We start from the raw sequence: 15,822 nt of genomic DNA, 5'->3' as shown, positions 1-15,822 counted from the left end.
TTATAGTAACTGTCAGGCACATTGGAGGGAGCTGTCTCTCCCATGATCTCCTGCCTGTTTTCCCCTTGCTGTGACCTTATCATTTCACCATTCACATTATAATGGGTCCTGGCAAGCTTAACAATGAAGAAAAGTGTTGTGTCTGCATTTCTTCAATTGAAGCTATGTGACTGGAAGGTAGATCAGAAACAGCTGTCACATATTTGGCAAAGACTGCACTTGTGGTTGGAACACTTGTCATTCCTGAAAGAAAGGCTCTTGGCAAAAAACAAAGAAAAATACAAAATTAGTAAGTTGAAAGGGCATATGTCTTGTAAAAATTGAGTCACTGCTCCAACTTTCTCTCAGTCAGAAAAGATTTGTGAAGTGCAAGGTGACAGGGAGTAACAGCTATTTCAAGCACAACTGCAGCCTTCATAGTATGTGCGATGGCTGCTTCTGATTTTCCTGTCTTCCTTCCAGTCTTTCAATCACTGAGCCCTTCTCAAACAAATGTCATCACAACACTCTTTTTTCTTTGTTTGTTAAGATTGCCATAATCCACTATAATGTAAGGAGAAATAAATGAGCGATGAAATGAGAAGGTCGCGGGTAAGAAAGAAACAGGCAGGAAAAATGCAGGAGAAATATCTCCCCCCCTCCCAGTGTGCCTGACAATTAAGGTGCTCAGCAGAAGGTCTGGTCTGCCATGGTGGCCATTTATGAATTATGTACACCAGCGTATTCCCCAGTCCCTCTTCTATGAGTACAACAATGATTATCACTATGTGGAAGAATCATCCCAATATAAGTGAAAATCCCATTTTGTAGAGGATACTGACTGACCACATTGCTGACTGCACTGCAAAACAAAGGCACAACCTCTGCTTAGTGGTCATTAGGTCCATCTTTCTCTAGACAATCCAGTTAGAAAATCATTAAGGCTTAGCACTGTCTTCCCCAGGACCAGAACCCTTGGAAACCATCTGCCTCCAATATTTCATTGATGTTAGATTATTCCCCATGTATTCATGTCCCAACAGTGGTAAAGAGGACTCGAGCACCATAAGCTACCATGTGCTAAGTTGCTGGCCAATCACAGAGTTCAACACGTACTGTCAAGAGCCAAACAACCAATGAGAGTACTGAGACAAAAAATCAGCCAATGAGCATCAGTTGGTCTGTTAACCGTCAGAGATCTTCTTATAACAACGTTCCAAAACATGAAAGCAGACATCAAAAAAATCACCAGGATATCTTTATTGGCTGAAAAGATATAGCATTTTGAAGGTCAACAAACTTTAATGGTGTTTTCTAAAAAGGGACACTCAGGACCTTATTCCAGCCACAGCCTCAATTATTCTCAGTAATTCTAATTCTGAGCAAAGTATCATCACAGCATGGTTAGCTGTCACATGTGACAATTTACCACTTTTTGATACCTTGCATGGCAGTTAAATCAAGCAATGAAGCTTTGATCTATGGGCATGCTATCATGTTTACACTTTGTCAGTTTTTTTTGGCCATGGAACCTTCCCACCACTTTGAGGAATTTTTTATTTGTAATGTGTCATGTCACTATTAAAAAAACTTAGATTTCTGAGTTTTGAATAAAGGATTCTTAACCTGAACTACATTGTGTTCTCTGTACCTATATGAGAACCTAGCAAGTCACTTCACAACACATGACATGATTTAACAGAGAAATTATTCAGCTACTACCAGATAACAAGAACTTATCCATACAAACATACTGATTGTGGAAATTTCCACTGGTACATAATATCAATGCCTTATTGGTTTATGGTGTGATTTGTATATAAATTGTGAAGTTATATTAAAAGGTAATTAAGCTTAATATAGCACAAAGTAAGTATTACTTAACATTTTAAATAAATAAATTGCAAAATAGACGTGAGCGGGAGATGAAAGGCTTTTGTTTTTCTGATGTGTATCAAGAACCAAGCTCTTGGCTTGGGCCCTTGTTGGTTGGTAGCAGTCGCCAATCATTTGTCTTTCCAGTCAGTTCTCTGCCACTCTACAGCCTGCACTTCTTAAAATTCATGAAGTTGATAAGAACTTAGAAGCATGGAAAGCTGGGACAACAGCAAAGAGTTGGTCTTTGCTACGTAACATGACCAGCTGGAACACCAGCGACTAGGGATCACCACCCAACCCTTCACAGCTTCCTGCTAGCTATGTGTACCACAGCTAAGTTATCAGCTACTTATATTCAGCCATGCTTTCAGTATTAGTGTTTTAGCTGGAAGATCACAGGTTGAATGAACGTCTAAAAACTCCCACACTGATAATGATGATACATAAATCTGAATTAATAAAACATATGGTATCTTGGAGTTCATTTTATAAAGTTATTTTGTGTGTATGTGTGTGTGTTTTTTTTTTATACTTTTGCTTCTGGAATTCCTAGTTGCATCTGTAGAAAGGAAATGAACAAACTGTTTTAAGCATGAGATTTAAAAAAAAATCGGTAAAATTCAATTTACAGTAATAAAAAACACTTACTTGCAATTCTCTTCATTAATAGTAAATGTTGTAATATCTATTCCATCATGATCATTCTTGTACTCTTTAATTCTTGGAATTTTATCTTCTATGCATTCCTCAATATTCTTTGAGTGGTTCTTAAGACATTCCTCTCCTTTTTCAGCCATAAAAACTGAAAAAAAAAAATAAAATAAAAATAAATAAATAAATAAATGAGAGAGAGAGAGAGAGAGAGAGAGAGAGAGAGAGAGAGAGAGAGAGAGAGAGAGAGAGAGAGAGAGAGAGAGAGAGAGAGAGAGAGAGAGAGAGAGAGAGAGAGAGAGAGAGAGAGAGAGAGACCAAATATACATGTAAGCATTTGTATGGTCACTAAGTAAAAAAGGATATAATGAAGTTGGAATGAATGCAGAGGACAGCAACTAAGATGGCCCCAAGCTAGTGGGATTTGTCCTATACAGAAAGGTAAACAACCAGAATCTATCTACTCTAAAAAGAAGAAAGAGAGAGTTGTGATCTAAATGCAACATATAGGGCTATGAAGAAAACAGAGGAAGAGGATAGGGGTGATATATTAAAATCTTATGCAAGGTATACGAGAAGTCACAGAAATAAACTAAGAAGATTAATTTATAGAAGAGGCATCACGAAGTATGGCTTTCCACATTGAGCAATATGAGCCTGGAATAATCTAGAAGCAAACTATTCATGAATTCAAAACCAAGCTGGACAATAACTGCCTTCAACCAACTTGTCACTTGGGCAAGTACAATATTTAAATACATTTTTATTTGCAACTACTGGTACATTTTCTAAGTAAACAATGCTAAGCATTCTAGGAAAAAAATGCTTATTTGCATTTTACTGCACTTTTAAGTGAGAAAAATGTTTATTTTTATTTTTAATTAATTTATCTATTTATTTATTTATTTATTTATTTTTCTTTTGCAAACTTGCCAAGTGACCATTTTTTGCTTCCAATGCCAATTTTGGAGTCAGTTATGGTTGTCAGCCAAACACACCAGTGTAACAAAATTTTACTGTCAAATGTGCATCATATTCATGTTTCTTTTATAATGACAGTACCTTTTCAACAGAAAACTACACATTGTTTAAACTCTTAGATAAGAAATATGGAGAGAGAGAGAGAGAGAGAGAGAGAGAGAGAGAGAGAGAGAGAGAGAGAGAGAGAGAGAGAGAGAGAGAGAGAGAGAGAGAGAGAGAGAGAGAGAGAGAGAGAGAGAGAGAGAGAGAGAGAGAGAGAGAGACTTACGTGCAATTCTATCACCATCATTGTGGCACACAAAGTCTATCCCAGCATCAATAACCCTGCGCGTGATGTTGAGGTCCTGCTTCTGTTTCTCATCGGCGCAGCGCTCTACTTTTGTAAACACATCCTCAGCACAAGCCATGAGCCTACTTCTTCTCCTGCAAGTCAGAATCATAAGTGAACAACACTTATTCACACTTATAACAAGCTACCATACTATTACAATGCCTCATGCAAAATATGATCTGTGCAATATGAGTACCTTACAGGAATATACAACAAACCTTCAATTTGACATACTAAGAAGGGGAGAATGTCTGTTCATGTCCAAAGTCCATCAAAGTGAATGTAATGTAGGGGCCATTACCAACCATCTTTCAGTGTTATTATGGAGAGAAGATGCTTCTGTGAAAGTCTGCCAGTTTTCTTTCCATTTGGATGACTTTTTATGTACTATTAATTGTCACATAATAAGATTCCCAAGTTTCACTGAATTCTGCTTGCCATTCTTCTAAAAATCAAATGTCTTAATTTACACAATATACAATTGTATAATGCAAACTGCAGTGGTTACTTTCCACTCAAATACTTTGGAAAAGTTTTCTTGTATTAAGCAGAGTTATCATTGCTTCTAAAGCTTTTTTTTTTTTTGTTTCGTTTTTTTTGTTTCCCAAGTGAAGAAAACTCCAAATATCCTTTTTTTTGCACAAAATATGACAAAAATATCTCCTTTAATATTGCCTATGATGTTAGAACATAAGAACACAAGAAAATAAAGGAAGCAGCAAGAATCCATCATGAAAAGGCCTGTATGAAACACACATACCTATTTCCATCTATCATCCCCATCCATAAATTTGTCTCATCTTCTATTAATGCTCCCTAATGACTCAGCACTAACAACCTGATTACTGAATCCACTCCATTCATCTACTGCCTTATTTGAGAACCAATTTCTTCCTATGTCTTTTTAAATCAAACTTTTTGAAGCTTGAGCTCATTACTTCTTATTCTATCCTGATTACTGTTCCTGAGAATTTTGCTTGTGTCACCACTGTTATATCCTTATACCACTTAAAAAGACCTCTATCAGGTCCTCTCTTAACCTACACCTCTCTAAGGAATGCAAGTTTAAAAGCTTCAGTCTCCTTTCCTAAGGAATACTCTTCTTGCCTAATATCTTTAAGTCATTCTCTTTTGTAATGATTCTAACAGATCTATATCCTCCCCATAATATGGGGACCAGAAATGCATGGCATAATATAGACAAGGTATCACCAGTGCCAAATATAACTTTAACAACTTCAACTTTTAAGAGCCAAATATAACTTAAATATTACGTAGTAACTTCAACATTTAACACTTATAAAAATCTTTTCATTTTCTTCTAATCTCTATGTATTGTTTTCTCAGATGGAGATCAGAGCTAACTATAATTCCTAAATCTTCTTAGTTTTCTGAGCTTACCACAGCCTTGTTCTTTATTTTGTACCTACTGTTTTTTCTACATACACTAATTATTCCACACTTAATATTAAACTGCATTTGCCATCTATCTGTCCATTTATTCATCCTATCTAAGTCTATCTACACTGCAATGGCATCCAAATCTCATCTAATTAATCTACCAGGAAGGGACTAGAGTCACTGAGTATGAGCATCAGAGACCTGCAGGTCTACACAATGAGACAAAATACTCATGCCTTGGATGAGATCTAATTTACTTGTAAAAAGACTGAAATCAAGCACTCATATCCTTACAAAATTGGAGACAAATTATTATTTTTTGTCATTTACCCCCTCAAAATGTAAAATCATTGCACTAATAACACAAAATTAAGAAGTGTAAGCATAGTTCTAAGGTGCCTTTCATACTATGTGGCTTGCCACCATGTCTAAATGCAGTCCGAGCCAGGACACAGCATTCGAATTGATGAATTCAAGATTTTGTTCAAAAACCTATTTGTTTGAAAAGGAAGGTATTTGGTAACCAAGGTTCCACTGCATTTATGTATGTATGTATGTGTGTGTGTGTGTGTGTGTGTGTGTGTGTGTGTGTGTGTGTGTGTGTGTGTGTGTGTGTGTGTGTATATATATATATATATATATATATATATATATATATATATATATATATATATATATATATATATATATATATATATATATATATATATATATATATATATATAAAACTTTAAAAGTTGTACTAGATAATAATGGAATGGTTGGTTACCAGTGAAAGGATTAATGAGGGCATGAATATGCTTCTTGTATATCAGACTAATTGTTTGCGAGTTATATTCCCTCTTGTGCCAGTTAAACATGCAATCTCCTATGATCCATCCCATAATACTTGTTGTTTGCAAACTGGGCATACAGTTAAGTAAGTTTTGATGTGTGCAGCAGCCTGATGATTGTGCAGCAGCAATCGCATTTCTGATATGACAGCAGCACCAAGACATGGTGGCAAACTGCATAGTGTGGATGGAGCCTAAGGATCTTTATGAACATGGCCCCTGGCACAGAAACGATCCTGAGTCACTTGAGCATCACAATCAAGATCAAAATCAGCATCATAACAAAGGAAAGAAGTGCCATGTTGTTGTTTACATTCAACTGACCTGCTAACTCTAAGACTTTTTGGATATTTTCCAACTTTGTGATTATTAGCATAAGGGTAGTGATGATAGTGGCAGTGCTTAGAACCATCAAACCATGACAATGGAAAATAAAATGGCTATAATAAAGAAACTAGACAGTGGAGTAAAATAATAAAAGAAGTCCTGTTTACAGCCCTACAGTATAGTACACATTTATACAACTTATAATTTAACTTGTTTTGTTTCATTATTACGTATACAGTATCTTTATCATTGTGTACTGTAGTGTTATTTTAACACTATCATATTACCTAGACATATACACCCAAAATAAAAAAAAATAAAAAAACTTATGATCATAACTTACAAACAGCAGTCCGGAACCTAACTTGTTTGTAAGTTAGAGAGTATTTGTATTTCACAGAATACATCAAACACATACATACTTGCAGTACTTCTTGAAGACCACATCCAGTTCTCCTTTTACAATGCTTACTTTCACCTCCTCCTCCAGTTTGTTAAAATTTATGTGTTTCTGTACACATTCCATTAATTCTCCAACAGAGTTCTGTGTGAGATAGAGATACTATTATATATATATATATATATATATATATATATATATATATATATATATATATATATATATATATATATATATATATATACACAAATTAATTACAATCATCCTGTTTAAATACATCTCTAACCCTTCATCTGAGAACCTCACTCAAGAGCAGCCATAACATTAAAGTATCTAAGCTAACTAATCTGAAGAAAGACAGGCTAGTAAAGCCAAAGGCTCCTCCCTATCCACTGTTCTCTCCAACACTGGCTGGCATGAAAGGCAGCTAAGAAACTTTTACAGGTACAAGATAAGGACTATCACCACAGCTGAAAGTGAAGTATTCAAGTTAAATGAACTGTACTCTCACAGCTGTATAAATATCCTGACATAGCCAGAGAAAACCAAAGAAAACAGCATCTTACCTTTATGTCTTCCACAGCTTCATCGCCAGCAGTTGCATTGCAGCGCTCTAACCACGTAGAGACATGAGTCTTAGCCACTTCATCAAGGGGAAGGTTTCCATTATCTAGCTGTTGACCTACCACAGGCATGACAGCAAGATACCCTGTGAATCAAGAGTTCATAATGAGAGACTTACACTATGTTTTGCTTCTATGTATTGTACTACAGTTCTTGAAACACCATTGCATTAATTTTCCTGAAAATCTTCCCCACCTAGATACCATTCTCCTATCCAAATTTCACATAAGAAACTAACTAGACTAATGAGAGTCTGTGTTCAAGGTTAATCAAATACAGAAATATCTGTGATGTTTTTAATGGAAACAATCTGAGGAGCATTAGAAATAGGTAGAACAGCAGAAAAGAAAATGGAAGACAAATGGCAAATAAGTAAAACCAATGGAGGGAGAGACAGCCAATCAGAACGATATCACATCATGACTACAAAAGGAAGAAGAGCAAAGAGGGACATGATGCCATGGGCTGTTTCAGATCCTCTCCCCTTTTCTGTGTTCAGCTACCATGGAAGCAAGACCTACACCACTCCCCCTTCTTAATACCCATATGGATGGCCCACTGTGTCACCTTCCCCCTGTAGGAGTGGCAAGAGAGGAAGAAGGGCAGTGGATGACCATAGTCTATCAGACAGAAGAGAACAAAGTGGTGGTTATGGTGATGATGAGCCTCATCTCATCACAGGAAGGTTTAGTGGCCATACTCAGGGTTGCCTTGTAGTGTCTGGGTGACTGGGGGCCATAACACCTGCCTTCACTCCAAACCAGATGCTTGATACCTGCCTGCTATGGGGTGTATGCCTGCCATCTCTCTCAAGGACAAAGCTGGGAACAAACAACGACGCCAGCACCTCCTTCACCCTCCACCTCCATCCTTGCATCACTGAGAGAGCAGATAAGCTCTTCCTGGTCTTCCCTCTCCCAGCATAACATTGTTTAGGGTCCCCATCTCCTGGTCATCACCCAGAGTGGCTTCATTAGGGAAGTTACAGCTCCCTTCAGTTTCTATTTTTTGTTACACTTAGGATTCAGTAAATGAGGGAAACTTACTACTGAATTTATCTCTCACTACCTTGGCAGATGAACAATCTAATTTGGGTTTGATTTAGTTGTCTGTTTGTTTTCGCTTTTATGTATTCATTTACTTATTTATTGTCTTGTTTTCTTAAATATGTGACCAGTAATATTGGCATGGTATCACTACCATCTTACCTTTAATCCCTTTAATACAATAATGCCTATGTTAGCGACATGGTTGGATTTCTATTTTAGTTGTTGCTGAGCAATCCCGTATTCTGTTTTGACTTGTTGAGCAATCCTGTATACTGTTTTGTCTTGTTGAGCAATCCTGTATCCTGTTTTAACTTGTCTTGACAGACTCCGTATGTGTCCTTGAGGTTCTATTGCTCCTCCCACACTCCCTGATCCCACTGGTCACGTAAATGAGCTACCCAATACCCGACCTTCTATCCAGAATGAGGAAGTCTCACTGGCAGAACCTTACATCATAGTTTCTCCCCAATGGCCCTTTCCTTATCTTTCATATCCACCTGTCCTTCTCTTCATCCTATACCCCCTCCACCAGGAAGGGGAGACACTTTGGGGGGGTACAGTTCCCCCCCCCTCCTCCCTGGTTAATTTCTTGTTCTCCCCCATTTCTGTGTGTGTGTGTATATATATATATATATATATATATATATATATATATATATATATATATATATATATATATATATATATATATATATATATATATATATATATATATATTCTCATTATGAATTTATGTAAACTTCTTACAGTAAGCATACTACTATAAATATTCAGTAACTCTTAGTGTGTGTGTGTGTGTGTGTGTGTGTGTGAGTATATATATATATATATATATATATATATATATATATATATATATATATATATATATATATATATATATATATATATATATATATAAACACACACACACACACACAAAAGGAAGTAATAGACATGATGTAGAAGTATGTGAATATTTCATCATCTTCCCCAACCTGTAGTTAGACTTTGGTCCACAGATCTGCACAGATCTACCACAATATCTGAAGCAAGAATTAAGATAATCTATGCTGTTCTAGGAAGTTACATACATATATTGCTAATTCCTTTTCTAAAGTTAATGCAAGTACAGTCAACTTTTGTACTGTCATACTGGTATATTGGCAATCTCTTCATCCTCTTTCTGGCAAGGGCCGCAAGGCAGATGATTGGTGTATTCAAAATGTTCATGTCACTTCTCCATTTTTTATTAAAGATATTTTGTCTCATTATGAATTTATGTAAACTTCTTACAGTAAGCATACTACTATAAATATTCAGTAACTTAAGTGGATGCCTAAAAATGGCACTCAAATGGCTCTTAGTGAGAGAGCCCAGGCACTATGATGTCTCCCAGCCCATCTGTGAAGATCAAACTATGTCACAGCCTCCTTCCAATCAGTCTCCCTCCAGAATATAAAAGTGCAGATGTGTGCCCCAACATAGTCCCATGTACACTACTCTAACATCATAAATAACTATGTGACATTGATGAAACTCATACATTTTGCAACTGGTTCAACATATCTCTTATAATTATTTTATATATGGTAACTGAGCACTAGTATTCGGTTCACATATAAAGCTAGACAGATATAAAAAGCCCCTCTCATATAATTCATGTGAACCACACTAAACCAACAAGCTCTCAAAACTTTTTTTTTTTTTTTAACTAATCAGCCTTTATAAACACTGTAAATAAGTTCAAGCTTAGTTTTGCAGCTGTGAACTCTCATGAGCTCTAAGGAGACAAGTAAAAATGTAATGTTTAAAATCTTGAGCTTTTGTCCTTGTCAGACACATGAATATACTCAAGTGACTTAGTTCTAGCTCAAGAAAGTAAACTGGAATTCACCCAAAAAATATTATTTGGGTGAATAGTATTGCAGACCTTATTATTCTAATTGCTAAGGTGTGTGGCAAATACTGATACATTGTATCACAGTATTTGTTTGCCACACCATCTTCCCTATGAAGGAAATAGTGGATGGATGGTTTTCAAGCATCTAAAAATATTCTAGGTACTGGCCAACTGTTGATGCTCTGATCCTACACAGCAAGGTTTAAAGCATGAAATCAGCATGTAAAAAGTAAGAGGCTACTGGAGATGATCCTATCAATCTCTCACCACTGAAGGTCAACTGTTTGATTAAAATTTATCATTGCCATTGATGATCTTATGGCAGACAGCAAATAAATGAGAAAGCAGCAAGTCTAAAAGAGTATTTTGTATAGGTCTTATTTACATACATCTGTTTAAGAACTCATGTGGGTATTAAAACCATGTGGCTAGTGACCTCAGAATTATTTAATTACTCTTGTCTAAGAATATTATTGAATGAGTGCTAAGTAGGAAGGAGTGAATGAAGTGAGAGTGAGTGAGTTTGTGTGATGGCTGAAATAGCCCACAGAGACGTGTTTTGATGTAAATAAAAGTCGCACTGAATGTGTGAGTTTGGCCCAAACTTTCTTCTACTGTGCCTGAACTATGATAATTTTTGTTAGCAATACAATCGCCCATTAACAATTCACTGCCCATACAAGATTTGCTTCCACCTTCCCAAGTAGAGGAGACAAATAAAAGTAAATGACAGCCTTCTGCTTGACACTACCAGTCAGGCAGAAACAAGTGAGCGGTGGTGCAGCTACCAGATAGATGCAGGGGTTAGTGGTACTGGGGGTTGAGTGTAACACAAGAACCAAATTCAACAGTTTTCACACCACAGCAAGGTACCTACACCCAGCTCCACCATGAATAGGGTGCTAACACTTCTCCATCTCCCTCAACAGGAATAAGAGGTCTCAGGAGAATATAAAAGTGGGAACATTATGGGGAAACATAAGAAAATAGAGAAAGCTACAAGAAGCTGTCAGGCCTGCACATGTCAGGCCTCAACCATGAATATATCTAATCTTTTAGAGCCCCCTCACGACTTGATAAAGCTGAAGCTGCTGGTAGCTGACAAATCCAGATATATATAGCTATAACCTGATGAAAATTTTTGAGAGAGAGAGAGAGAGAGAGAGAGAGAGAGAGAGAGAGAGAGAGAGAGAGAGAGAGAGAGAGAGAGAGAGAGAGAGAGAGAGAGAGAGAGAGAGAGAGAGAGAGAGAGAGAGAGAGAGAGAGAGAGAGAATTGTACCTTTGATTTTCAATAAAGGATTTGTAAAATTAAAGCACCACCTATGCAATGCATTATACTATTCCCACATCAATTAACAGAAACACACTTCTAAGGGCTGGGAGTGAAGCTGATCATATGGAGTAAAGCAGGTGAAGCAGTGATGAAACCTCAAATTATACATATTGCAAAATTCAGCTGATGTGCTGTTATCCTTTCTATAGTCAATGCTTTTTCTTGGTAAGATTCATGTGGAACTAAATTGACAAAGTCAGTATGTGCAGCAACATTTCACACATTAATACTTCAAGACTATGTCCTCAAGCTGTGGTACATCATGTAAACAATGAATAAAATACAGCTTTCTAATGATCTTGTGTGTCCCTCAACACAAAGAACATGTTTCCTGATCAAAAAAATAAATGCAGGAACAAAATAAAAATGACATCACTTCACAGTAACCAATTTAATAGTTGTCTTGTCTCAAGTCATATTGTGGTACTGCTTGGCATTGTCCCACACCAATGCTATCCAAGCTTTGCAGGCATAATAGTCATTCCCCACATACTGCTCAGCTGTGCATATAGTTTTTGCATGTCCTTCTTGCCTAGCACTCAACCACTATGCCAATCCCTGTGAGTTGCTTCCACTGGCATCATGGCACCTGGTGACAGAGTGAGAGCTGTCCTGACTTCTTCTCTGTATGAGTTGCTGCCTGCCTGGGTAAGAGTGTTACTATTGGCTGGTTGGCTGTGGGCAGTGGTGTAAGTGGAAGACGCTCAATCTAAATTTCTTACATGACAATTTTTTTTCCTAAAATATTTCCCTATTGCACTCTCTCATACACACTGGCCATGACATGTATCTTTCCATGTACCCGATTATTTCCAAGTACAAAAAATAATGCACACGAGGGTGCACCATGCACTCACATTAACTATGACTGTACTATGTAAAGCAAAAGAAATTGTCAAGGAAGAGATGGAATCATAGGTCTTTAATATATCCCATTTAATATTTCCTTTTGGTTAATCTTATCAATAGTGACTCCTCACGGAGCAGCTAAATTATGCGCACATGATAAATACTCACTGTACAATACATATATGGGGGGTTTTGTTTTGGGGTCACACACGGTTACATTACAATGATGTGATCCATCTTGCGCTGCATCAAATTCTAAATCTATGCTGATGAGGCTCACTTGGAGGGATACAATACAGTGTAATGCGTGCATTATTATATTGGTTTCCAGCATGGAATGGTGCATTCTCTCTCTCTTATATTTCTTTCGTTCAGCCAATCAGAGCTGTCCTATTCATGAAGTATTAGAACGTTATTAAATGTCATTTACTTCCAGCCAATACATCACTTATTTTCAGCCAATTACCAAGTGTGTATAAGGTGGCTGTGCCAGTCAGCCGGCTAACCACAAGGATACCAAGTGTCACAAAGGCAGCCAAAGGCAGTGGACATAAATTTAAGAACTGTGATTTTATTGTGCAATTCCATAAGCAAGTAAACTTGGGTGTACATTTATTAAGACTGCATTGTGTGTTGCCAAAATCAACTGAGTGCTGAACAGATGGTGGTGTCAGTACCCTGTGAGGATGAGGAAGAGGAGGTTGACCAGCCACACCAGGGGCCTTCCACTTCCTATTAAGATATGTGGTTAGATTAGGTGAGGTTAGTGTCCTTAAAGGCGGGGGGCTGGCCCCTCCCAAGGTTAGGTTAGTGTCCTTAAGAGGGGGGTCCAGGTTAGGTTAGGTCAAGTTCAATTAAACTAGAAAGTACCGGTTTTCAAAATATGGCATCTCATGAAAGTTACAATTTGGCATAATTTGGCTTCCCCTACCACTTTTTCACCAGGTCCCAAAGCTTGTTTGGGATAAAGAAGGAGAAAATAAGTAGGATATATTGTGTTAAACGTCAGTTTTACCTGTTATGATCACGTAGCCATGGTAAGGTGAGCAGAGGTTTTTAGCAAGGTTAGGGTAGCATAGCAGAGTAAGAAGGAGGGCGGATATTCCCCGTGTTGATTTTTTTTTTTTCTATCTTTCGTATGTTTTTCTCCTTAGTCTTTTGAGTTTTCCCAAAGGTTACCGCATCCCCAAAACTCCGCTTTCCCACCAAGTCCCCAGCTTGCTTGTCCTGGAGAGGGGCAGCAACACAATACAAAAGGAGCCGCTATTGGTAAGATTTACCTTGCTTTCTAAATTACCTACAAAAATGTTCTATGCACTGCAATGCAGGGCTGCATGCAATGACTAAGTATTTCACGAGGTGTCTACTTGAAGGGATGTTTCACTGCTATTGGCTGTGCAACGACAGCAAATATTTAATGAGGTGTTTTTTAAGTTGGTGCTTTTGTTTTGACTAGTCGATTCTTGTGATTATATCAAGGTAACACATAGTGGCCATTCATCATTGTCGCTGGTCCCAATTTCGATAAGTAACGAGAGAATACCTGATAACAACCACTTTGAAAAAAAGTAAATAGATAAGTAAAATGACCCTATAAAACAATGATACATACACTACATTGCTTTGTGGATCGAATTGGCACACAGTTCTACACCTGTCCCTCGGTAAGGAGTGGATTACTCAAGGGAACGTGCAGGACTCACCTAACACCACGAGCACTACGCAACTCAGCAGACGGCAGCCCATCCTGTCGTCTTCCTCTAATCCTCAGTCTTTGTGTTACAGAGAAAGTCACAGCTCACACTGAGCGATCAGGCTTCAGCTGTACCCTTCTTTGCAGTCCGCACTTAACCTACTAGGGTTGCCAGATACCAATTGCCAACTGTCAAGTTCGCCGCCCAACTGAACTAGAAACCGCCCGTCACCACTGTCCTTCTAGCGAAAAACCGCCCAATATAGTAATAATAATAATAACAATAATCATAATAATAATAATAATAACAATAATAATAATAATAATAATAATAATAATAATGATGATGACAATAATAATAATAATAATAATAATAATAATAATAATAATAATAGTAATAATAATAATAATAATAATAATAAAACATATATCTATCCAACTGAATATAACAATTTAAAGTTTCCATTTTGACGTAGAATACACGTAAGTACGATACCAAAAAAGGATAACAAAACATACAACAAGCAAATCAGTCATCCTTGACGTGTAACGATGCATAGATGAAACTAGCTAGCGATACTCCGCCGTTCACCATCCTCTGAGTGCACGTGTACTCAAGTTGACCAACGCCATCGTCACAAGTTCCACTTAATGGAAAAAAAAAAAAAAATACTAGTACAGAGTATTTTTTCCAGCAAATTCATTTAAGTTATTTTTATGTAAAACAAATCTGATTGTACCATTAGTTGCAGTGGACTGTTTATTTATCTATTTATTTATTTATTTTATTTTATCTTATTTATTTATTTATTTTTTTTAGGGGCGGGGGTTATAAAAGACGCGTCAAGAATTGACAGGATTAGCAATCCTGATTCGGGTTAATCCGAGTAATTCATTGTAGTATTATTTATCGACACAACCGTAAATGGATATAGATAACTTTTCTGAATACGGATATTGCAGCTGTGAGGAAATTCCAAGTTATCGCACAAAGATTTAAAGCTGTTGTAAGTATAGCTTCCCTCCATTGGGAATAGTGATTAGTGGGATGCATGATGAATTGGGTCCACGTCCCGCATCCTGGTAAGATATACTTGCCTATAGTTGGGCATGTGACTTAAAGTCGTCTTTCACACACACACACACACACACACACACACACACACACGCACACACACACAGATAGATAGATAGATAGATAGATAGATAGTTTATTGACCACAGCAACATTACATTGATACAATACTTTATATTTAAAATATGGTCCATCATAATTGTTTAAAATACACATTTGTAATATAATTATTATTTCTAGAATATCTGTTCTCTGTACATAAAAGTTCAATTATCTTGTTCTGAACGTTTCTACATTAACTTAATAAATAGGTACATAAAAAAAAATAAAATACTAAAAGTAGTTCTATTCTAATCCTTCCTATTAACAATAAAATTTCTAGAACTATTACTAAATTTCTATGATAAAAGGAAACATAAGTATTACACACATTGAAAACTAATAACTAATTTGGTACCTCACATAAAATCTATTCTAAAATGATTATTCTAAAAAAAAATACGATAAAAAAAATCATTAGTCATTTATCAATCGA

At 36.7% G+C, this 15,822-nt stretch overlaps 1 protein-coding gene across 3 annotated transcripts in view; it reads right to left on the bottom strand.

Annotated features, from left to right (window-relative positions):
* Positions 1–14,408, bottom strand: part of LOC135102335 (27 kDa hemolymph glycoprotein-like) — a 29,635-nt gene extending 15,227 nt beyond the window's left edge. For 2 of the 3 annotated variants that reach the window (XM_064007411.1, XM_064007408.1), the window contains exons 1-5: positions 14,223–14,408; positions 7,348–7,490; positions 6,804–6,925; positions 3,758–3,912; positions 2,506–2,659 (exon numbers count right to left, since the gene is read on the bottom strand). In XM_064007411.1, the coding sequence (XP_063863481.1) occupies positions 2,506–2,659; positions 3,758–3,912; positions 6,804–6,925; positions 7,348–7,490; positions 14,223–14,265 (617 nt within the window). In that variant the 5' untranslated portion in view covers positions 14,266–14,408. The other variant, XM_064007409.1, reaches the window with a different exon arrangement.
* Positions 14,409–15,822: the final 1,414 nt, after the last annotated feature.

This window comes from Scylla paramamosain, chromosome 7 (genome assembly GCF_035594125.1).
Source record: "Scylla paramamosain isolate STU-SP2022 chromosome 7, ASM3559412v1, whole genome shotgun sequence".
In the NCBI taxonomy this organism is placed as follows: domain Eukaryota; kingdom Metazoa; phylum Arthropoda; class Malacostraca; order Decapoda; family Portunidae; genus Scylla; species Scylla paramamosain.
Note: the sequence above shows the minus strand (reverse complement) of the source record. Positions and strands in the feature narration are given on the sequence as shown.